At 42.6% G+C, this 24,968-nt stretch overlaps 1 protein-coding gene across 2 annotated transcripts in view; it reads right to left on the bottom strand.

Annotated features, from left to right (window-relative positions):
* Window positions 1-24,968, bottom strand: part of PIGK (phosphatidylinositol glycan anchor biosynthesis class K) — a 91,992-nt gene that overhangs the window by 15,057 nt on the left and 51,967 nt on the right. Inside the window, exon 10 of one of the 2 annotated variants that reach the window (XM_059689154.1) lies at window positions 13,720-13,804. In XM_059689154.1, the coding sequence (XP_059545137.1) occupies window positions 13,720-13,804 (85 nt within the window). Of the gene's footprint in view, window positions 1-13,719; window positions 13,805-22,211; window positions 22,316-24,968 lie in introns of those variants that run through there. The other variant, XM_059689155.1, reaches the window with a different exon arrangement.

Below are 24,968 nucleotides of genomic sequence, written 5' to 3'. Positions count from 1 at the left end.
GGTTTCAAATCAAATGAGCAACTATTGATAAAATTTTAAATAAGCAAAGCTAACCATTGGGACCCTCTCCTATCCCTTTTTGTGCCATAACCCTTCAGATCTCTACCTTGTCTCAAGCCCTCATTGGAGAGCCAAACGGTTGGGGTGGAGAAAGGAATCAAGAATAGAATTATGAAGCGGGTGACTCTCTTTACAACAGATTCTAAATAAATGGATACTCATGTGTTGAATATTGAGCTAGCTCAGTTGATATTTAGTTCTTCCAAAATATGGTTTTAATTAACCATACATGTATTACATCTGTTGGCACCTTATTCATCAAATGTCCTGGGACCAGTTCCTTCATAAAAACTGTTACAATGCTCACAGGAGAAATGGCTTTGAACTCAGACCTACATCCAAATTCTGGCTTTGCCACTTACAAGTAGAAGATCTTAGGCAAGTTACTTAAACCCCTCTGAACCTCAATTTATCCAAGTATAAAATAGGAGTGATAACTTTTTCAATGGTACTAATTATTTCTCATGATGATTATGATTAACTGTGAAATATGATGTTTGTACCTGTTTACAGGTACATAATAAATATGAAAAGGAGTAGATTAATTTCAGAAACATTTAAGAAACAGAATAAAAAGGAAGTTAAAACCAATTATATATGAACTAGAGGCCCAGTGCACGAAATTCATGCATGGGGGAGGGAGGGGCCCCACAGCCCAGCCTGCACCCTCTCGCAATCCGGGACCACTCAGGGGATGTCCAACTGCTGATTTACAGGCCTAAACTGGCAGTCAGACATCTCTCTTGCAATCTGGGATGCTGCATGCACCAGTGACCATACTTTTCATACAGGTGAAAGGCATCTTGCTGTTGTATGGGCAGCTAGATTTTTTGCCCTGATTATAAAAAGTAGTACATAACATGATCCTTCTGAGGCAGTAGTACCATTTCCCCCATCTTATGGGTGGGAAAACTGAAGCAGAGAGAAGTTAAGTAATTGGCTTTGTCACACAGTTTTAAGTGTCAGAATCAGGGCTGACCACAAAATGTGCAAGCCAGAGTCCATGCATGTTATCGCTGCATCATGCTGTTCTTTCAATGTTAGAGTAGCCTTGCCAGATTTTAATTTTTAAATATAAGAGACTGTTCCCGATATATAGGTAGGGTCCATAAGCCTGGCCAGCAATCAGGGCCTACCTGTGGGGAGACTGGCTGGGCGATTGGGCCCCCACTGGCACCTGCCTTAGCTGGCTGGCCTGGCACTGCCCACTCGCCCCACCCCTCACCGACTGGTCCTTCTGCAGGTGGTTCCACCATTTGGTTGATTTGCATATTAGGGTTCTCTTAAAACATAATAAGAGAACCATTAGGAAAAGGTTAAATTCTGCTTTAGACAATGTATTAAAGTCCCAAGTGAAGCTATCTTACAGGCAATTAAATGTTGTTCTGCAACCCAAGAAGGAGATGAGAATATTTGGGGGCCACCAGTATGTAAGTGAAACTGAAAACCATTATGGTAGATACAAGAGTAGGGAGTGCATGTTCAATAGGAATTTGTACAAGAGAATTATAAAGATAGGTCTAGGAGATCAGCAAAGGTTTTTCAAATGAAGAAATCAGAGAGATGGGTATAAAACCAGTATACAGTGGTGGTCCAAGAACAACAACAAAAAAAGAAAACAACAACGAAATGAGTTTTCAGAGAGATTAATAGAGTTCAATACTACAAAGAAGTCAAAGATTTGGATGATATGAAAATTGGGAAATTTTAGTGCACTTTGCAAGAACAGTTACAGAACAGCTGCTGGGATACAGACTATAATAAAGTAGACTGAGGGGGGGGGAAGGGAGTAAAATGAATAAAACTAGTTTATTCTTTTTATTGTGGTAAAATATACATAAAATTTACCATATTAATCATTTTTAAGTGCACAGTTCAGTGCCTTTAAGTACACTCATACTGTTGTGCAACCATCATCACCATCCATCTCCAGAACTTTGTCATCATTAGACAAAAACTCCCCAGTCCCTCCTCCCTCAGCTCCTGGTAATCATTATATTCTACTTGCTGTGTCTATGAATCTGACTAATCTAGGTGGAATCATATAATATTTGTACTTTTTGTTTGGCTTACTTAACTTAGCACAACATCGTAAAATTCAAGCACTTGTCAGCATATCCTTCCTTTTTAAGGCTGAATAATATACTGACACTGTATACCACACTGTTTACCCATTTATTCACTGATATACTGTGAATAATGCTGTTGTAAACATTGGGGTACAAATATCTTTTTGAATCCCTGCTTATAATTCTTTTGGGTATGTACTCAGAAGTAAAAGTGCTGGATCATATAGTAATTGTTTTAATTTTTGGAGGAACCACCACACAGTTTTCCACTGTGGCTATACCATTCTACATTTCCACTGCAAAGGGTTCCAATTTCTTCACATCCTCAGCAGCACTTACTATTTTCTGTTTTTGTTATTTTGGTAACAGCCATCCTAATGCATGTGAAGAGGTGTCTCATTGTGCTTCTGATTTGCATTTCCCTATTGATTAGTAAAGTTGAGTTTCTTATCATGCGCGTATTGGCCATCTGTATATCTTCTTTGGAGAAATATCTACGATGTCCTTTGCTCATTTAATTGGGTTGTTTTTCTGGTACTGAGCTAGTCTATTTTTAAAACATCAATAAGAGAGAAGGGAAAGAGTGAAGCTGGAAAGGAAAGCAGGATTGAGGAAGACTTTTTAAAGCACTTTTCAGCAGTGGGGAGTATAAAGACAAGAGAGAAAAGCATAACTGATGGAACAGGTTCCTGACTATGTAAGCAAGGTTATCGCTGATACAATTCACACACGTCTTCCTTTGAGGTGGACAGAAAGACTCATAAAGATACAAGTAAGTTTGAAGGTACATTGAAAGTGTATTAAAGGTGTTTTTGCCTAATAACCGCAATTGTTCTCCAGACTTAGGAGGCTAAGTCTTAGGCTGAGCTTTAAAGAGGATAGAAGTGTAACAAATATCGGGAACAGCTGCTATGGAAAACTGAAGAACCTAACTAGATATATCCAGCAACATTTAACCCAGATGAAGCTGTCACTCTCTTCATTGTTGTTATTATTGTTACCGTTACTGTCATCATATTTCCAATGTATGATTTGCAAAAGAAAGACTAAGAGACTTGCCCCAAATCAAGCAGTCATTAAATGGTGATTTTGGATTCAATTCCAGTACACTGTTTGTATTACATTATGCTGCTTCCTAAGAAATGCTGTAATGAACATAATGGTTTTAAACATAAATCTTTCTGTCATAATTGAATCCCTTCTTCTGAATAAAACCCTAGAGGTAGAATTACTATTATTATTTATAAATTCACACAAATAAATGACTTCTAAGGAAGGCTGCATTAACTTATATTCCTATCAGCAATTTATGAGCATGTCCATCTCACCGCATCTTCACAAACATCAGCTCTTCTCACCTTTTAAATGTTTAGACATTTGGTGAAAACTGGTATCTGTTTTTATTTTAGAACTAGAGGCCCAGCCTGCACCCTCTCCAATCAGGGATCCCTCTCACAATCCTGGACTGCTGGCTCTAATGCTCACCTGCCTGCCTGCCTGGTCGCCCCTAACTGGCCCCCCTTTGCCGGCCTGATTGCCCTTCACTGCCTCTGCATGCCAGCCTGATTGACCCTAATTGCCCTTCGCTGCCAGCCTGGTTGCCCCTTACTGCCCCCCCTACCAGCCTGGTCCGCCAACTGCCCCCCTCTGCCAGCCTGGTCACCCCTAACTGCCCCCCCATAGGCCTGGTTGCCCCCAACTGCACCCCCCTGCCGGCCTGGTAACCCCTCACGGCCCCCCTGCCGGCCTGGTTGCCCCACGCAACCTGCTTGTTCAGTCATTTGGTCGTCCCTCACTAACCCCCCTGCTGGCCTGGTCGTAGGCAGACATTTTTTGAGGGCATAAGGGTTAATTTGCATATTACCTCTTTATTATATAGGATACTTAATGACCAGTAAGGCTCACACCTTTCATTTCTAATAGAGAAATTTAATATATCAGAAACTCTGATGATAAATTTATAGGTGGACAACATTTTTCAAACTTACATAAAGCTGATGAAATAGTATTGAAATATTGATCAGTATTTTCAAACAGCTTCCCAGTTTCATTTATTCCTTCAAAAGTGACATTTTTGAAGTGACTGTCAGAAGTTATGATAGCTGAGATTAATCTATATACATTTAAAACAATATCCCAATTGATATTTAAAAATAGCACATGGTCTTTAAGTAGTTTAATTTTAATTATCTGTCTTATAATTTGAATGAAAATAAGTGATCAGTAATATTATTTTTCACTAGACTTCAGCTTTAAAGATGCTATAATTAGGGAAAGCTTTAACATTTTAAAGCAATCTTAGTCCTTGAACAGGGGAGTGATACTATCAATACCTGGAAACCCACCAAAAGGATTCAGCAACCTTTTGATGAGTTTCCAGATACCAGTAATTCAATAGGCACATTTTTAAAATGGTGTCAGAGATTTTCCACTTGATAGACATTTTAGTCAACCTTTAGCCATACTGCGGTAGGCCTTACTGGAATAGAAAAACATTAAAATGCCAAAATAACTATAGTAAAACAATATAAAGAGTTATCATAAAAAAGGGCAGAACTGAAAGTGGTGGAAATCCATGTGCACAGATGGAAATGCAGCATCCAAGACATCTCAGAATGTAGAGAAGAAAGAAGAGAGTCTGTTATAAAGGGTCCCGACTTAGGATAGTTTAACTTATAAATTTTCAACTTTACAATGGGGTGAAAGTGATAGTAAGCATTCAGTAGAAGCATTCAAATTTTTAATGTTGATCTTTTCCCAGGCTAGTGAAATGTGGTATGATACTCTCTCATGCTGCTGGGCAGCAGTAACGAGAAGATTTTGTCCAAACGCAGATTAATGTAAGTGTTCTTAGCATGTTTATGGTAGGTGAGGCTAGGCTATGAAGTCTGGTAGGTTAGTTGTATTAAATGCATTTTAGACTTAACAATATTTTCAACTTATGATGGGTTTATTGGGACCTAATACCACTGTAAGTCGAGAAACATATGTATACTTATTTTTAAACTAGAGGCCCGGTGCATAAATTCATGCGGGGGGGGGGGGGTGTCCCCTCAGCTCAGCCTGTACCCTCTCCAATCAGGGACCCCTTGGGGGATATCTGATTGTTCCCCCAAGTTAGACATCCCTCTCACAATCCTGACCGCTGGCTCCTAATTGCTCACCTGCCTACCTGCCTGCCTGCCTGGTAGCCCCTAACTGACACCCGCCCCCACCAGCCTGATGGCCCCTCACTGCCTCTGCGTGCTGGCCTGATCGCCCCTAACTGCCCACCCCTGCCGGCCTAGTCGCCGCTAACTGCCCCTCCATTATCTTTAAGACCTGATACAATTAAATACATAGAAGAGAACATAGGTACTACATTTATGAACCTTGGTGTCTGACAGAGCTTTTAAATTGCATTGTTTACCCATATCTTCAGAAAAAAATCACTTCTACTGTCCTGGTAAACAACCTGCTTCCCTATTTATAATGGTCTGGCCCTCTAGCAACTTCAGCACGAAATTATAGCTAATTTGCCTACAAACGTCAGGTGGTCATAATAATCTGGCCACTCAGTGTATATTGCACTGTGTGCTCATCACTCAAAGTTTAGTCTCCTTCCATTACCATCCTATCTAATAATAGAGAAACATGGTAATTAACCGTAACTTCACTACCCTTCCCATTGGCTAATCAGAGAGATATGCAAATTAACTGCCTGCCAAGATGGCGGCCAGCAGCCAGGCAGCTAAAGCAAACAGGAGGCTTGCTTGCCCCAGTGATGGAGGAAGCCAAGGTTCCCCACCTGCCACAGCCCAGCTCTGAGCTCCAGATGCAACAATGTTGCAATTATAGAAGCTAAACAAACCCCAGGTACCTGCTTTCAGCCAGCGCGGCCTCAGAGCTTAGAGCGACCAGTGATGGCAACAGAGTTTCAAATATAGAATCTAAACAAACCGAGGTACCTGCTTTCAGCCGGCAACGGCCTCAGAGCTGGAGCCAGCTCTCAGCTCCAATGACAGCTGTAGAAGGTAAATAAATCCCAGCATAAAAAAAAAAAAGAAAGAAAAAAGGAGAGGCTGGGAGCTTTAGTCGCCCACCAGCCTGAAAACAGCCCTCAGCCCCTCACCCAGACTGGCCAGGCACCCCAGTGGGGACCCCCACCTTGAAGGGGGTGTGACCAGCTGCAAACAGCCATAATCCCCTCATCCAGGCTGGCCAGGTACCCAAGCGGGATGCCCACCCTGATCCAGGACACCCTTCAGGGCAAACCAGCCGGCCCCCACCCATGCACCAGGCCTCTATCCTATATAGTAAACGGGTAATATGCAAACTGACCCTAACAGCAGAAGGATTGGGAATGACTAATCACTATGACACACACTGACCACCAGAGGGCAGACGTTCAATGCAGAAGCTGCCCTCTGGTGGTCAGGGCGCTCTCACATGGGAGGAGCTCTGCTCAACCACAAGCCAGGCTGATGGTGCCAGTACAGCGATGGTGGTGGGAGCCTCTCCTGCCTCCTCAGCAGCACTAAGGATGTCCAACTGCAGTTTAGGCCTGCTCCCCACTGGCAAATGGACATCCCCCGAGGGCTGCCGGGCTGCCAGAGGGATGTCTGATTGCCATCTTAGGCCCAGTCCCCCCGGGGAGAGGGCCTAAGCCAGCAGGTGATGATCCCCTGAGGGGTCCCAGGCTGAGAGAGGGCACAGGCCGGGCTGAGGGACACCCCCCCCCCCACCCGAGTGCACAAATTTTTGTGCACCAGGCCTCTAGTATATATATAATCCCTTTCACCTTCTTCAACCTCACTGCACCTTCTCCTTCCCATCTGGTAACCACCATATCGTTAGCTGTCAATGAGTTTTTGTTTGTTTTGTTCATTCATATTGCTTCCTGTTTTATATCCAACATAAGAATTAAATCATATGATTGTTGTCCTTTTCCATCTAAATTACTTCACTCAGCATGATATTCTCAACAACAATTCATGTTGTTGCCAATGGCAGTATGTCAATTTTTCTTATGGCTGATTAGCATTCCAATGTATTGTAGCATATCTTCTTTATACAAGTATCCACCAAAGGACACTTGGGCTACTTCCATGTCTTGGCTACCATTTAGTAATGCTGTAATGAACATAGGGGTACATATATCTTTACAGACAAATGTTTTAAATTTTTTCAGGTAGATACCCAGAAGAGGGATTGCAGGGTTCTATGGTAGCTCTATTCTCAATTTTTTGAGGAACCTCCACACTATTTTTCATAGTGGCTCTGTAAATTTACATTCCCACCAGCAGTGTATAAGGGTTCCTTTTTCTCCACATCCTTCCTAAGACTTGTTATTTCTTGCCTTGTTGATAACAGCCATTCTAACAGGTGTGAAGTGATGCTTACTTGTGGTTTTCATTTACATTCCTCTTATAGCTAGACAAGTTAAGCATCTTTTCATGTATCTGTTGGCCACTTTTATGTCTTCTTGGAAAAGTGTTTGTTCATGTCTCTGCCCACTGTTAAACTGCATTGTTCTTTTGTTGTTGAGTTGTGTAAATTCATTATATATAATGGAAACTGGCCCCTTATCAGAGGTATTTGCAAGTATCTTCTCTCATTTGGTTGGTTGCCTTTTTGTTTTGTTGATGGTTTCTTTTGCTGTGCAGTGCATTATAGTTTAATATATCCCATTCATTTATTTTTGCTTGTATTCCCCTTCCCTTTGGGGTAAAATTCATAAAGCCCTATCAAACACCAAGGTCCAGAAATGTAGTACCTATGTTCTCTTCTATGAATTTAATTGTATCAGGTCTTATATTTAATTGTATCAGGTCTTAAAGATAATGGATTATCTTTAATCCATTTTTGAGTTACATTTTTTTTGTACAGTGTCAAATAGTAGTCTAGTTTCATTCTTTTGCATGTGACTTTCCAATTTTCCCAGCACCATTTATTGAAGAGGCTTTCTTTTCTCCATTGTGTGGGGTTTTTGGGTCCTTTGTTAAAAATTAATTACTCATATACATGTGGGTTTATTTCTGAGTTCTCAGTTTTGTTCCATTGGTCTGTGTGTCTGTTTTGCTTCTGCCGATACTGTTTTGATTATTGTTTTGATTATTGTAGCTGTAGCATGATTTTTATTCTTTTGATTGTAGCCTTTTTTTTTTTTTTCATTCTGGAACATTTTAGTGCCTTTGTATTTTTTGCTCTTCTAAAATTTCAAAATGATATTCCGTGGCATTGGGTCTATTTGTTTTAAAGTATATTTAGTGAATCAGTAAGTTCTGGAAAAACTTAGTGTATTATTTAGAATAGCCTCCCTTCATTTACTTTTGTCCCCTTTTTCTAGTATTTTTGTTAGTCAGATGCTGAATTTCATCAATTATTGTCTAAAACTGTGAAGGATCTGAAATGTTATCTTGCTTCCAAGGTAACAAGTTGGCCTGGAAGTTTCATAGATACTGGCAGAACACATGAGACTTCTGGGTTAGAGACAAAGAACTGTATTACGCACAGCGGCCTGAGCTTCCTGTCTGTGCCAATTCTCCTTCCCTCCCAGTCCCATGGGGACAATGTAGTGGCAGGACTAGTTAGAAGCTATGCATACAGTAGGTTTTTTGTAACAGACAAAGAATCCCCAGATTAGGAAATACTGAATATTTTTTGAGGCCACCAAAAAATCTGTCCAACCTTTGCCCTGGAGGAAAACATTATCTTTATTATACCACACAGTAAGCAAATCTGCCCATTGTTCCTGGGGGAGTCACTATTTCCATCTTCCAAGACTGTTCAGTATACAAACATCTTCGACAAGATAATCCAGAATAAATACCTGTCAGTGACTCTGCTCACAAGAAGTATTCCTCCAATTTTCCTTCTCTTTGTCCCACCCTCCTCAACTTTGCCGTCAAAGCTTTCTACTGAAATTTTTATTTCTACTTTCATAGTTTTAATTTCTAAGAGCTATTCCTTGTTTTCTGAATATTCCTTTTTTGTATAGTATCCTGTTTCATAAATAAAATATTTTCTCATTTCTTTCTGAAGTGGTGGTGGCAGTGGTTGTGATGATGATGAAGACGATGATGATGATTTCTTCAGTGGTTGGCATTATCTGTATTTGCTAATTTGCAAATTTCCGTTTGCTTATTTTGATCTTTGTCTTTCATAATGAAGATATTCCCTAAAAGTCTGATGATTCTTGGTTGTATCTTCATAGTTAAGAGAAAATAAAACACTGATGAGAAGACTTTTATGCATTATTAGCAGCACTGTCAACTGCTGGGCTTCTAGTGGGGCAAAACAGACTGAGACATGGCTATTAAACTGGGGTTGTGCAAATGTCAAAATGTGTATTATTTTTCTATTAGGCTAGTGTTTTCAGGGAGGATTCTCCAAGTGTCTGCCAAAATACTTAATCAATTGTTCCAACATCATTTAATGAATAGTCCTTAATTTCTCACTGATCTGTAATGTGACCTTTATTACTGATATAATCCACACACATACTGGGGTTTCCAGGTTAGCTAGGTGATCTATATCAACTAGACAGAGGGGCATTCACATTATTTCCAATTGGTTGTGGTCACAAGTAAGGCTGATATGAATATCATTGTACTATAATTCTTATATATTAGTTCTTTAATTTATATGTTAGTGGTACATGCTAGATACTCATGAATGGAACCACTGGGTTGAAGAATATATATATTAAATATTGAAAAGGACTAGAGGCCTGGTGCATGAAATTCATGCAGGGGGATAGGGGGGCACGGGCATCCCTCAGCCCGGCCTGCACCCTCTCCAATCCGGGACCCCTTGGGGGATGTCTGACTGCCTCTCGCAATCCGAGACCGCTGGCTCCTAACTGCTCGCCTGACTGCCTGCCTAACTGCCCCTAACCACCTCTGCCTGCCTGCCTGATCACCCCTAACTGCTCCCCTACCAGCCTGATTGCCCCTAACTGCTCCCCTACTGGCCTTATCACCCCTAACCGCCTCTGCCTCACCTGGCACCTGGGACCCAAGGTTCCCTCCTCTGGCCGGTCTCAGGCACCCAGGACTCGGGCTTCCCTCCCTCTGCCTGGCTGCAGGCACCCAGGACCCAGGCTGGCTTTGCCCGGGCTGGCCGCAGCCACAGGCGCAGGCTTCACTTGGGCCGCAGCCGCAGGCGCCCGGGACCGCGGGGCGGGTGGCTTGTCCCTCTCCCGGCCCGCAGGTACAGCCACTGGCACCCGGGACCACAGGGCGCGTGGCTTGTCCCTCTCCCAGGCCACAGGCACAGGCGTAGCCACTGGCACCCGGGACCACAGGGCGCGTGGCTTGTCCCTCTCCCAGGCCACAGGCACAGGCGTAGCCACTGGCACCCAGGACCACGGGGCATGTGGCTTGTCCCTCTCCCGGGCTGCAGGCGTAGCCACTGGCACCCGGGACCACAGGGCAGGCAGCTTGTCCCTATCCCGGGCCGCAGCCTGGCTGATCCCCATTCCTCTCTTGGGAGCTCAATTGTGCCTGGCTGGTCCCCATTCCTCTCTCCCCAGTGTTGAGTGCCTGAGCAGTTCCAGCGCGAGGGTGTGATGACTATTTACATAATAGCTCTTTATTATATAGGATGTTGCAAGATGCCTTCTAAGAAGATAAAAATAATTGAGATATTTACCCAGGTATACAAGTATCTTATTCCTAGCATCCCTGCCAGAAATGGATGATTTTTAACTTTAAAAATATCTTTACTGCAATATAATTCACATACCTTAAGTTCACCCTTTAAGTGTACAACTCAAAGGTTTTAGTATATTCACCAAGCTATGCAATGATCACCATTATCTAGGTTTAGAACATTTTTATCACTCCAAAAGAACAGAAAGTCTGTATCCATTTAGAAGTCAGTCATTTTTTCCCTAACATTAAAAAAAAACACACACACACACACACACACACACAAAACTTGTTTTCATTCTAACTAGAATCAATAATTTGGGAAAAACCATACTTTTATATTAAGTTCCCCATATCATCAAATAATTTAGTATACCTTTCTGTTTATGAAACATATTATGTTCCCAAGATTATTACATAGGTCCTTTGGTTTACTTATCACATTTACTCCTAAGTATTTTATTGTTCTTTTCATTGTTGTGAAAGAAAATGTTTCCCATTTTCATTCTGTGTGCGTATTGCAAAAAAGAGAAGCTATCAGTTTTACTTATCTTGTATCTGGCTACCTGGTTAATTCTATTGTTTATAACTTGGGTCTCATGGGTTTCCTAGATGTACAATCATATTTGCTAGGACCCCTAAAAAATAGTACACAATTTGGCAATATAAAATAGCAATAAGAAGAATCTTGCCTAAGTCCTGCTAATAAAATGCAGTTTGAGTAACAAGATATTAATTACTTAATTGACCAAGACCCATTTCTCTCCTATTTCTTACGTTGCTCCTCACGTTACAGCTTCCGCCCCTGCTCCTCCTTTCTAGCAGTTTCTAAACTGCTACCAATGAAAGGCCCTGGCTTCTGGCTCCTGGGTAGTGGAAAAAGAAGTGCTCCTGACTCTCAGGGTACCATTAAAAATACCTATCAATCCATTCAGATGCATGCATACATGGTACAAGGAAAGATGCTGAAAGGAATATCAAGAATGTCCAGTAAGGCAATCGAGTAGGAGATAGAAAACGTGAATAAATAACATTACTTCAAATAGAAATGACACATTTGCTCCAAAATATGAATAAAGCATGTGTCAAGATTAGAGGAAAATAGTTACTACAGTATAAAAATAGTTTCAAGTGGAGGTTAGATATATGCTATAATAATACTATCATTTACATATGCTACAGATTAAAAAGCTTTTATGGGATTGGCTGAACCTAATTATCACATGCTTTTAGGGGGAGAAGTTGCTATCAAATAATCCACTTGTAAGTGAATTTCTAGCAACATAATTCATGTTTCTTAACAACCACTTGGACAGACAATGGTAACAGTCCCAAAGTTGTAGTATTGACAGTAAAGGGAAGTAGCAAGAGGAATAGATAAGAGTCTGGTTTAACAATGACCTTTCCTGATTACCCCTTGAGAATGGAAGTATTTTATTCAATAAAAATAAAAGAAAATGAATCCCTATGAAGAAAATTTCTTAAAAAATCAGAATTTTTATTAATTCGAACACTATAGAATTATAACTATAATGTTCATAATTTAGTGCTTAAATTAATACAGCTTTTTATACTGTAAAAATTATGATAAAAGTTCTCATCAGGGTCAAAAATTTTCATCTTTGAATTCATACAGTCTATAATAGCTGTTACATAAACTATAATTTATTGGATCTTTCCTGCTATAAAAATATGACTGACAATTCATCTGATCAACCAACCATCTTAAAGGTTAATTCTTGCTTCCTGTTTCAGATTTTACTGTAGGTGAACTGGTCTGAGCAGCATCTATTTACCTATTCTGAGCAAACCACAAACTGTGTCATTGCTCACTCTTACTGTTAAGAACATATTGACTTGCTCCTGCTCTGCTGTTTAATTCATTTATGCTGAGATTCAGGCATGAAGACAGAATTTTAAATGTGACATTTGCAGGCTGTTAGGTCACTTAGGCTCTGACAACTCTAGGGAATTCCTGACATATAAACGAACCTGATTACCAAGCACAGGTAGGCTTCCCCAAAGGGGCAAATTTCTGACCATTTTTTGTAATGTCTCACAGAATTTTAATATTAAATTTTAATGTCAATGTAAAGTTCTCTATAGCCAACATTTTAAAAAGCCTGTTTCTTTTAATAAGTTCAAATTGGCACTCTTCTAATCAACCTGTATCAGCTAAATAAAAATTCTTATGATTAACAAAGACATATAGAAAGACTTATAATAATAACATTCATTAAAATTCTGAAAATTTCTGACCTCCAAGGGATTTTAATATTTTCTATTATCTACAGATTCTGGAAATTCTGATAAGTCTAAAGGCCATAACTCTTGTCAACAGACCATTTCAAATTCTTAGATTCTAATCCAGCAAGGAAGACTTTAAATGCTGTCAAAATCACAGTACAAAATGTAAGTTTACTTATCACACTGCCTTTTCTAAAATTACAGTTACGTAGAAGAGATGAGAGGAATTATAATTGGAAATGAAAAAACTTCCCACATGACATCTAAAATTACACTTCCTAAGAGTTGATAATGGGGTGGTATAGAAAAAGTAGGGAAATACTGTCTTCTCATTTTAACTAGTCAAAAAATTACACCAAATTATATTTTTTCAACTCTTTTCCCTTGTCAGTAAGTAATAAGTACTATATACAATGGTTCAAATGAAAGTTTCCCGAATTAAGTCTTATTGTTAAGTAATGCACAAAAGATAATTATGATTTTACCCTGTATTTTATATAAGTAAGAATTCTACTGTTACACAGCAAGCAACCATTTAATACTGTACTTTAAATGAGACTCCCAAATGTAATAGGTGGAATCTAAACACGGATAGACGGCCTGGAATGCCTTCAGCAATAGCACATTGATTCTGAAAAACCTAACAAAAGCAATTACTTTTCAGAGATTAAAAAACTTGTTTCTTTAAAAAGAATAAACTGGAAGCAAACCTGGTGTATTATCTGAGCTACTGGAAGTTGTTCAGCATATTTCAGGGGTTCTATTAGTTCCTCATCCATCCAGTCTTCCTTATCTCTGGAAAAAAGGAATGAAAAGACACAAAGTGAAGGTAAATATTATTTTTAAATATGTCAAGTATTTAAATATGTCAAATATAAAATATATTAAAATATAGTTAATATTTTTGAAATAATCAGTATTTCCCAAAAATCTATGAAAAACCACCTAATGGTAATTTTAAAATTATACAAGTATAAATACATTCACATTGCATTTAATTACTATGTAATAAGAGTAGCTAACATCACCTAACAGTCTCAGATCCTGTCTTTCACTCTAAGACTTAAAAATGTCTAAGAACTCTCTGCTTGTAGGGTGTACTTGTTCTCATACTAAAGGCCTTCAAAACCTGTGCTCCAACCATGTTCAAGCCTCATCACTAGCAAGTCCTTCTGTCTGTACAAATCTGTTCTTTCATTCATATCCAACCACTGCCGGCCACCCACCAATAGGCCTTGCAGTTCCTAGACTCTGATTTTCTCCGCTATTTCTCGTTTGGACCAACACCAATTCCTTCTTTATTTACTCTTCTTTCAAACATAATAATTTATTTGGACCCATCTAGGTACAATTTTTACCTCCTTAAAGACAAAAACCATGTCTTCTTCTTCTTTGTAGTATATCCAATGTTTACCATATAATAGAAAACAAATATGTGCTGAACGAAAATATGAATAAAATAAAGACAATAATAACTCTATGACAGATTATTTTGTATGGAAATCTTTTCTTTAATGTCTACATTTACAAGATACAAAGTTGACAAAATACATATCTAATGCAGTATAAAATAGTGAAGTGGAGAATAGGAATAAAAACCAAATCTCCCCAAATGAAGAGAATTAGAAAAGGTATTTTAAAGTAATTATTGATCTTTTTCAAAATAGCAAATAAACATATTTCAAAACAATAAGACTTCAACATATTTAAAGTTCCTTTTACCTTTTTTCTTTGCAAATTACACATCAACTTATCAACTTAAAAATTAAATTTTAAAAATCAAAACCTTGAATTATCTTGAAAAATACTCGAACAAGAGTGGACCAAGTCTCTAAGGCTACTGAGAACTCTGGAATCTCTCTCAAGATCCCCTTTGCTGTATATCTGAAACTAACATAGAATTATGTTGAATGTAAATTGTAATTTTAAAAAAAAATTTAAAAAGACAAATAAGGACAAAATTTTGGATATGGTCTCAGAGTTTAAAGAATTTAACTATGTAAAAAATCTGAATATATGTGGCATAATTAGCATAAACATAATTAATTTGGGGGAACTTCAAAGTCTCACCAACGATGAAAAAATTAGTCTCAAACAAGGTTTTATAGAAACAGAAAGTAGAGTAATGGCTGCCTAGAGCAAAGGAGGGGAGACTAGGGAGTTATTATTTAACTAGTGGCCCAGTGTACGAATTTGTGCACACTGAAAGGAAATTAGAAGAAATATTTTAATATCGCTATTAGCCCTTTCTCTATAATAGAAGTGCCAGCCAAATTCACGATCGACAATGACAGATGGATACACATGTGTGATTGGCGGCAGTAAGTGCTTTAAATGTATCGCACATGTGCAAGTCAACTTAGCTTTTTGTAAATATAGAATAAACTTGCTTAATTAGACCTGCTTTCTGACTTAGCCAAATGAAGCACACCAACGTCTCTTTCAGGTCAGCAACACAGCAGTAAATATCAACATTAAGCAGATGATTATTGTAGACCACGCAGGGAGAACAAAGGGTAAAATATTTAACTGCAGCAGTGTTCGACTATATTCTGCGCAGTGAAGAAACCTGAACTCATTTTCAAGGTCCACCATTTCGTACTTCTTTTCAGTCGGGTCAAGTTTCTAAAATTTCTAAATCTCCGTTTTCTGGCTAATGAAAAGAAAATAGGATTCCACCAAGTCTCCTATCTACCTACTCCGGGACTCCTGTGAGGATCAAATGAGATGAGGCATGGGAAAATGCTTCACAGACGTTTGGTTAAAGTGTGAAATGTTTCCACCTGGCTATAAAGCAAGACGTGTTCCTGGGTTGAAGGAACTCCAAGGAGGCTAGTCGCCAGGGAGAGGAAGCCTGGCATTGCTACGTGATGTCATTACTCAGTACCCACAGTGACTGTTTCTGGGCTGGGCTGGGCTGTGGGCCGCATTTTGCACCTTGGGGTCTTGGCAGCATTGGCTGTGATTTGGTGAGCTGTCGCTCCAGGGTGGTGGCGAGGTCTGTGTCCCACTTAGGGGAAGACAAGTGTTGCTTTGTGGACGCCAGGTCTGCGGTGCCATTTCTCTGTGTGTGTCATGGCAGCTCCTGCATTGAGCGTCTGTCCCTGGTGGTCAGTGCACATCACAACAACCAATTGGATGGTCAGACACTTAGCATATTAGCCTGTTATATACATAGATTAGAGGCCCGGAGCACAAAATTCATGCACAGGTATGGTCCCTAGGCCTGGCCTGCGATCAGGGCCATCTTCCCCAGCTGCCTGCAGCCGGCCCTACCCCCCACAGCGGATTCCTCTTTCACCATCGGGTGATTGGTGCCTGACGGCCAGGGGAAGGGACCGAGAGGTTGGCTGTTCCTGCCCACTTGCCGGCCCCACCCCCGCAGCAGGAGGCCATCAGGCGATCAGGGCCTGTCAGCCAGAGAAATGGGCCAAGAGGTGGTCAGTGCACCTCATAGTGACTGGTCCAGCAGTTATTCTGCTGTTAGGGTCAATTTGCATATTACCCTTTTATTATATAGGATAGAGGACTGGTGCATGGGTGACTGGCTGGCCTGCCCTGAAGGGGCCCCAGATCGGGGTGGAGGGTCCCTGCTGGTGGGAGGGGCCAGCTGGGGCAAGGGGCTGCCGGTGGTTTGCAGGCCGGCCATACTCCCATAGGGGTGGGGGTCCCCGCTGGGGAGTGGGTCTGGTCTGGGAGAGTGGCCGCCAGGGGTTTGCAGGGAGGCCATGCCACCGATTGGACTTAGGGTCCCTGCTGGGGGGTGGGGCCAGCCTGGGCTTGGGGCACCTGAGGGTTTGCAGGCTGGCCACGACCCAGATTGGAGTGAGGGTCCCCACTGGGGGGTGGGGCTGACTGGGTGAGGGGCCGCAGGCAGCTTGCAGGGCAGCCATGCCCCTGGTTTTGTCAGGAAGGACATCTGGAAAACGTCCGGTCTATCCGGTCAAATTAGCATATTACCCTTTTATTCATATAAAAGAGGCCCGGTGCACAAAAATTTGGGGGGGGGGTCCCTCAGCCCGGCCTGTGCCCTCTCGCAGTCTGGGACCCCTGTGGAGATAACGACCTGCTGGTTTAGGCCTGCTCCCGGGTGGCAGAGGGCAGGCCCAATCCCTAGGTGCAGCACCTGGTTGGGCTCAGAGCAGGGCCGATTGGGGAGTTGGGGCGCCGCCCCCTGTCATGCACAGAGCAGGGCGGATTGTGAGGTTGCGATGCCACCCTCAGTCACTCTCAGGGTAGGACCGATTGGGGGGTTGGGGCACCGCCCCCTGTCACACTCAAGGCAGGGTCGATGGGGAGGTTGCGGCGCCACCCCGTCACGCACAGAGCAGGGCCAATCGGGGTTGGGGCACTGCCACCTGTCAAGCACAGAGCAGGGCCCATCAGGGGGTTGGGGAGCTCCCAGCTGGCATGCACAGAGCAGGGCCGATCAGGGGGTTGAGGAGCTCCCCCCTGTCACACACAGAGTAGGGCCGATAGGGGAGTTGGGGCACTGCCCCCTGTCACCCACAGAGCAGGGCCGATCAGGGGGTTGGGGCGCCACCACTGTCACACTCAGGGCAGGGCCGATGGGGAGGTTATGGCTCTACCCCATCACACACAGAGAAGGGCCGTGTTGGGGGGGGGAGGGGTTGGGGCACCGCACCCTGTCACAGACAGAGCAGGGCCGATAAGGGGGTTGGGGCGCCTTCCCCTGTCACGAACAGAACAGGGCAGATAGGGAGGTTGTGGCCCCACCCCCATCACACACAGACCTGCAGGGCGATCAGTGGGTTTGGGCACTGCCCCCTATCACGCTGATCCCGGTGCCGGGAGGCCTCGCAGCTCCACTGATCCTGGTGCTGGGAGGCATATTACCTTTTTACTATATAGGACAGAGGCCTGGTGCACGGGTGGGTGCCAGCTGGTTTGCCCTGAAGGGTGTCCTGGATCTGGGTGGGGGTCCCCACTGGGGTGCCTGGCCAGCCTGGGTGAGGGGATGATGGCTGTTTGCAGCTGGTCACACATCCTTCAGGGTGGGGGTCCCCACTGGGGTGTCTGGCCAGTCTGAGTGAGGGGCTGAGGGCTTTTTTCAGGCTGGGGGGTGACTGAAATTCCCAACCGCTCCTTTTTTTTTTTTTTTTTTTTTTAATTCTGGGCCAGCTTTAGCTCTGGCTCCAGCTCTTAGGCCTCCACTGCTGAAAGCAGGTTTCTGGCCTTTGTTTACCTTCTGTATTTGAAACAATGTTGCGATCCTGCTGGCTGAAGCCCGGGACTAAAGAAGGTTTCTGGGGTTTTGTTTAGCTGCTATATTTGTAACAGTTGTTTAGAGTTGCAGCTCAGAGGCCGGCAGCGGCAGGCGGGGAACGTTGGAGTCCTCCGTCACTGAAGCAAGCAAGCCTCGTGTTCCCTTCCAGCTGCCTGGCTGCCAGCCGCCATCTTGGCTGGTAGTTAATTTGCATATCACCCTGATTAGCCAATGGGAAGGGTAGCAGTCGTTCGCTAATTACCATGTTTCTCTTTTATTAGATAGGATGGTTAGAGTTTCAATATTGAAAGGTTAAAAAAAGTTCTGGAGATGGATGGTGGTGATGTCTATATAATAATTTTAATGTACATAATGCCACTGAAATGTACACTTAAAATTATTAGAATGATAAATTTTGTTATGTATATGTTATGACTGAATTGTGCCCTGCTCAAATTTGTAGGTTGAAGCCCTAATCTTGAGTACCTCAGAATGTAATTGTATTTGGAGAAAGGGTCTTTAAAGAGGTCATTAAGGTCAAAATGAGTCATTATGGTTGGGCCGAAATTCTATCTAATAAAAGAGAAACATGGTAATTAGCAATACGTCCGCTACCCTTCGCATTGGCTAATCAGGGCGATATGCAAATTAACTGCCAGCAAGGCAGCTTGAAGCTAACATGAGGCTTGCTTGCTTCAGTGACGGAGGACTCCAACGTTCCCCGCCTGCCTTGCTAGCCTCTGAGCTTGCAGTTTGAAACATTGTTACAAATATAGAAGCTAAACAAAACCCCAGAAACCTGCTTTCAGCCCGCCGGGATCTCAGAGCTGGAGTTGAAACAGTGTTTCGATTATAGAACCCAAACAAACGAGATACCTGCTTTCAGCAGTGGAGGCCTAAGAGCTGGAGCCAAGCCTCAGAGCTAAAGCTGGCCCAGAATAAAAAAACAAACAAACAAAAAAAAGGAGCGGTTGGGAATTTCAGTCACCCCCCAGCCAGAAAAAAGCCCTCAGCCCCTCACTCAGACTGGCCAGACACCCCAGTGGGGACCCCCACCCTGAAGGATGTGTGACCAGCTGCAAACAGCCATCATCCCCTCACCCAGGCTGGCCAGGCACCCCAGTGGGGACCCCCACCCAGATCCAGGACACCCTTCAGGGCAAACCAGCTGGCACCCACCCGTGCACCAGGCCTCTGTCCTATATAGTAAAAAGGTAATATGCCTCCCAGCACTGGGATCAGTGGATCCACGATGCCTCCCGGCACCGGGATCAGCGTGATAGGGGGCAGTGCCCAAACCCCCTGATCGCCCTGCAGCTCTGTGTGTGATGGGGGTGGGGCCACAACCTCCCTATCCGCCCTGCTCTGTTTGTGACAGGAGGAGACGCCCCAACCCCCTGATTGGCCCTGCTCTGTGCCTGATAGGGGGGTGCTCCCCAACCCCCTGATCGCCCTGCGGCTCTGTTTGTGACAGGGTGCGGTGCCCCAACCCCCTGATCGGCCATGCTCTGTGTGTGACAGGGTCCAGCGCACCAACCCCCCCACTCCCCGCCACGGGCCCTGCTCTGTGTGTGACGGGGTAGAGCCATTACCTCCCCATCGGCCCTGCCCTAAGTGTGAGAGTGGCGGCTCCCCAACCCCCTGATCGGCCCTGCTCTGTGGGTGACAGGGGGCAGTGCCCCAACTCCCCTATCGGCCCTACTCTGTGAGTGACGGGGGGGAGCTCCTCAACCCCCTGATCGGACCTGCTCTGTGCGTGCCAGGGGGGAGCCCCCAACCCCCTGATGGGCCCTGCTCTGTGTGTGACAGAGGGGAGCTCCCCAACCCCCTGATTGACCCTGCTCTGCGCGTGACAGGGTACAGAGCCCCAACCCCCTGATGGGCCCTGCTCTGTGAGTCACAGGGGAAGCGCCCCAACCCCCTGATTGGCCCTTCTCTGTGCGTGACGGGGTGGTGTCGCAACCTCCCCATCGACCCTGCCTTGAGTGTGACAGGGGGCGGTGCCCCAACCCCCCAATCGGCCCTACCCTGAGCGTGACTGAGGGTGGCATTGCAACCTCCCAATCCGCCCTGCTCTGTGCATGACAGGGGGCGGTGCCCCAACTACCCAATCAGCTCTGCTCTGAGCCCGACCAGGGGCTGCACCTAGGAATTGGGCCTGCCCTCTGCCATCCGGGAGCAGGCCTAAGCCAGCAGGTCGTTATCTCCCGAGGGGTCCCAGACTGTGAGAGGGCACAGGCCGGGCTGAGGAACCCCCCCCCCCCCCGCAAGTGCACAAATTTTTGTGCACCGGGCCTCTAGTCCAATATAATAGTGTCCTTATATGAAGAGGAGACTAGAACAGAGACAGGTAAAGACCACATGAAGACACTGGGGTACTAGGCCATCTATAAATCAAGGAGAGGCCTTAGAAGAAACCAGTTCTGCCAACACCCTGATCTTGGATTTCTAGCCTCCAGAATTATGAGGACATAAAATTCTGTTGTTTAAGCTACCATCTGTAGTACTTTGTTATGACAGCCCTAGAAAAGTACTACAGCAAGCAAGTCAAACTCATAGCCCACGGGCTGCATGTGGACCACAATGAATATTTTTGCAGCCCAACCAATATAAATGGTATGTAGGAAACATTTTAATAAAACTTTTGTAACTTAATTTTTACAATACCCTGTTATACACAGTCTATATATATAAAAGCCTAATATGCTAAGTGTCGACCATTTGACCATTCGCTATGACATGCACTGACTACTAACTAGGGGGCAGACACTCCGACCAGTAGGTTAGCTTGCTGCTGGGATCCAGCCAATCTGGGCTGGGTAAGGCAGGCTGGACATGCCTGGAACCCTCCCGCAGTTCCTCCCCAGCCCCGATTTTGCACTGGTGGGGTCCCTCAGCCTGGCCTGCACCCTCTCACAATCCAGGATCCCAAAGGGGGATTTCAGAGAGCTGGTTTCAGCCCGAACCCTGCAGGCCAGGCCAAGGGACCCCACTGGTGCATAAATCTGTGCCTCACACCAGTTTCAGCCTGATCCCCGCAGGCCCAGCTGAGGGACCCCCTACCCCCCCCCCCAAGTGCATGAATCTGTGCACTGGTCCACTAGTTATTTATAACGAACTGCAACATTCGCTAATGACTGATTACCATAATCATGTTGCATTCGTTTCCCTTACGTGCCTTACACGCAGGTGCACCATTTCTCTCCACTAATACTAGCAGTGAATATTTTAGCAGCCGATTGCCATGTCATTAGTCTTGGACTGACTTGTTTGCTGTGCGCAACAGAAAATATTTTGCTTTCGGAGGACAAGAAAAATAGGTTTATTTGTGTTACACTTATTAATTTGTGCAATTATTCAAAGTCTGGTAAGGTAATATTCAAGAAAAAATATTAATTTTTATTAAAATGCTCGATTATTTTATGTTAAAATTACTCATTTATTTCAGCCCTTTGTATTCAGCATGTCTCTATCAAAATAAACCTACGTCTCTATAAAAATTGAAGATTTAGTTTTTTGTAGCCCACATAAACTTAAACCTTGTTTATTTGGCCCGCATTAGCTTTTGAGCTTGACATGCATGTACTACAGTATAGTATATTTTACCACAATAAAATAAAATATTCATTGACAAAAGCAGACATTATTTTAAAACATTTCACAATGTATATTTTAAAAGTCTATCTACATTTTTAGGTATATAAAACATATACCAAGCAACAAATGGAAAATAGATAGAGTATCATCAAAATTTAAAAGTTTTATGCTTCAAAGGACACTAACAAGAAAGTAAAAAACAAAACAGAAAGAGAGAAAAGTTTTGCAAATCATGCATTTGAAAAAGGATCTGTACCAAGCACATATAAATAACTATTATAACTGCATAATAAAAAGCTAAATAATCCAATTATAATTTTTTTCCTTCCTCATGAAGGATATTTATATGTGAAAGTTACATATTTGCTTGTTTCCTTTTTACTGTGTGGTTGGGATGGAGAAGATTAGAATGACTAGCCAGTACAGTTTGGTACCAGTGCCTTGACTCCTGTTAAGGCACCAGCAGCTTCCATATGTGTCCACTAAAAAAAAAATAAAGATAAAATCATTGACATAGTTCTAAGAGTACATACAAGTATGAAAAGATACTGTTGGTTGTTTATTCCAAAAATCAAAGTAATATGTATAAGGTGAAGTACTTTTCACTCACAAAATTCTGTCAATATAAAAAATGGATATCTAGCAATTTGAATCACATTTTTTAAATGCCAAGTCGCTGTTATGAAACATTCCGAACATATTTCTATATTTTGTTTGTTGTTGTAGATATGACAATTCACATCTAAACACCTAAGCATGCATCAATCAGATAAATTTGAAAGTTTTCTTAGGAACTGCAGGACATTTTTTAAAAATTATGCAAAGTATAATTCACAAATAATCTTGATTATCACTAGACTTAGGAGTTTCTTACTTATTCAATGTTTCACAATAAATTAATATTATTTCTCATTTTTAATTTCTTAAAAATGTTTGTGCACCATTTTCTTCCTTTATATGTTGCTAGAAGTATGATGCCAAGCTAATATTCCTCCCATTTTAATTATTTTCATTTTAAAATTTATTTTACATTTTAAAATTAGTTATTACATTTTTGGCTTGGAGACTCAAGTGATTTTTTTTTTCCTTTTATTTTAAGGCCTAATGCTAAGATAGAGGATATAGCTAAAAGTTAGCTGTTCTAGAACCATTCTTCCACACACATAGGAATATTTCAATATGGAAATTCAGATGTCCTATTTCTAAAAAGTTTTTTCATTATAATTTGAAATATGTTTCTGCTCATTTTTCATTTGTTCTTCCAGTTCAAGTTCTCAAAATAAATATATTGAATTTTCTCTATCACTTTCTCTCTGGTCCTTTTATCTCTCTTATTTCAGGTTCATTTTCTTGACTCTTTTTCATTTCTATTCTTTATGTCTTTTACTGAACTTCTGGTAATATCTATCATCCCTCGGGTACCTTGTAATTTAGTTTTCATTTCTGAAATGAATTTTGTCTTTTTTCATCAATTTTTTTCTAGAGTTCAGTCAGCACCTGTTTCATACATCTTCCTGTTTGTCCATTTCAATAGTGAGTATTGGAGTGTCTGATTTATGGTGTCATTTCATAATGCAATTGCTAGATTATTCATGTTTGGGTTTGGTATTTCTGTTTTCCTATTTTTGGGGGGGGGGCGGTTTCTTTCTCTCTCTCCCACTTTCTCTCTCTCTCTCTCTCTCTCTCTCTCTCTCTCTCTCTCTCTCTCTCTATTTGTACAGATGCTTCCTTCTTTTTCTGTTGAAGATTATTTGTGATTTTTTCCAGGACCAACAATAGCAACTTATTTCATGATGGCAGAAAGAAGGGAGATAAGTTGGCTTGTTAGGCTTCTCAGTTCAAGAGTACCCTTCTTGCCCTGGCCAATGTGGGTCAGTGGTTAGAGTTTCAGCCCAGGCACTGAAGGGTCTCAGGTTCAATTCCCAGTAAAAGGCACATACCTGGGTTGCAGGTTTGCTCCCCACCGCTAGTTGGGACATGTGCAGGAGAAAACCAATCAATGTGTCTCTCTCACATTGATGTTTCTCTCTCCCTCTCTCTCTCATCTTTTCCTCCTCCCTCCTTCCACTCTCTCTGAAAAAGCAATGCGAAAAAAAAATCCTCAGTTGAGGATTAACAAACAAACAAACAACAGTACCCTCCTCTGTGACAATACTAGAGTGCAGTTGCATTAATAAATAGTATTTTTTGTGATGGTGGTGGGAACAATTTGCTTTTTTTGGGGGGTCATTTTATATTATTTCCTTTTAAACTCAACTTCAGCTGCTTCTCTCTTTCCCTTCACCACTGGGCCTCTAAGGAAGAACCGCTGCCTCTGAAAGGTACCTTCCATTCTCTCAGAATTAGTGCTTTCCCAAGACTGTCACCTAAGGTCCCCAGTACTTTCTAAGCCCCATCTCTCAAGTCCTCAAACCAGGTCTCTGATCAAGTAGTCCAATGCTTACAGTATGATTCAGAAACTGAGAAAGCTACAAATATCAATTTCAATTTACATATGGCTGCCGTCCTTAGGGAACCTGAATTTTCTCTCACAAAATGGTAGTTTTCTTCCTTAAAGCCATTCATTATTGCTTTCAGTTCACAGTTTGAGTCCCTCCAAAAAGGGAAAACTGTTTGTATTATTTCTTTTCAAGATCCTTCACTAAGAAGATATACTTAAATCCTATCTAATAAAAGAGAAACATAGTAATTGGTGTACGACCACTACCCTTCCCATTGGCTAATCAGGGCAATATGCAAATTAACTGCCAGCCAAGATGGCGGCCAGCAGCCAGGCAGCTTGAAACTAACATGGGGCTTGCTTGCTTCAGTGACGGAGGACTCCAACGTTCCCCGCCTGCTGCTGCAGGCCTCTGAGCTGCAACTCTAAGCAACTATGTAACAAATATAGAAGCTAAACAAAACCCCAGAAACCTGCTTTAGTCAGCCAGGCTTCAGCCAGCAGGATCGCAACATTGTAAGCAAAGGCCAGAAACCTACTTTCAGCAGCAGAGGCCTAAGAGCTAGAGCCAAGCCTCAAAGCTAAAGTTGGCCCAGAATAAAAAAAAAAGAAGAAGAAGAAGAAGAAAAGGAGCGGTTGGGAGCTTCAGTCACCACGAGCCTGAAAACAGCCCTCAGCCCCTCACCCAAACTGAC

Source organism: Myotis daubentonii, chromosome 3, assembly GCF_963259705.1.
Source record: "Myotis daubentonii chromosome 3, mMyoDau2.1, whole genome shotgun sequence".
Taxonomy (NCBI): Eukaryota; Metazoa; Chordata; class Mammalia; order Chiroptera; family Vespertilionidae; genus Myotis; species Myotis daubentonii.
This window is presented reverse-complemented; position numbering and strand designations above follow the sequence as displayed.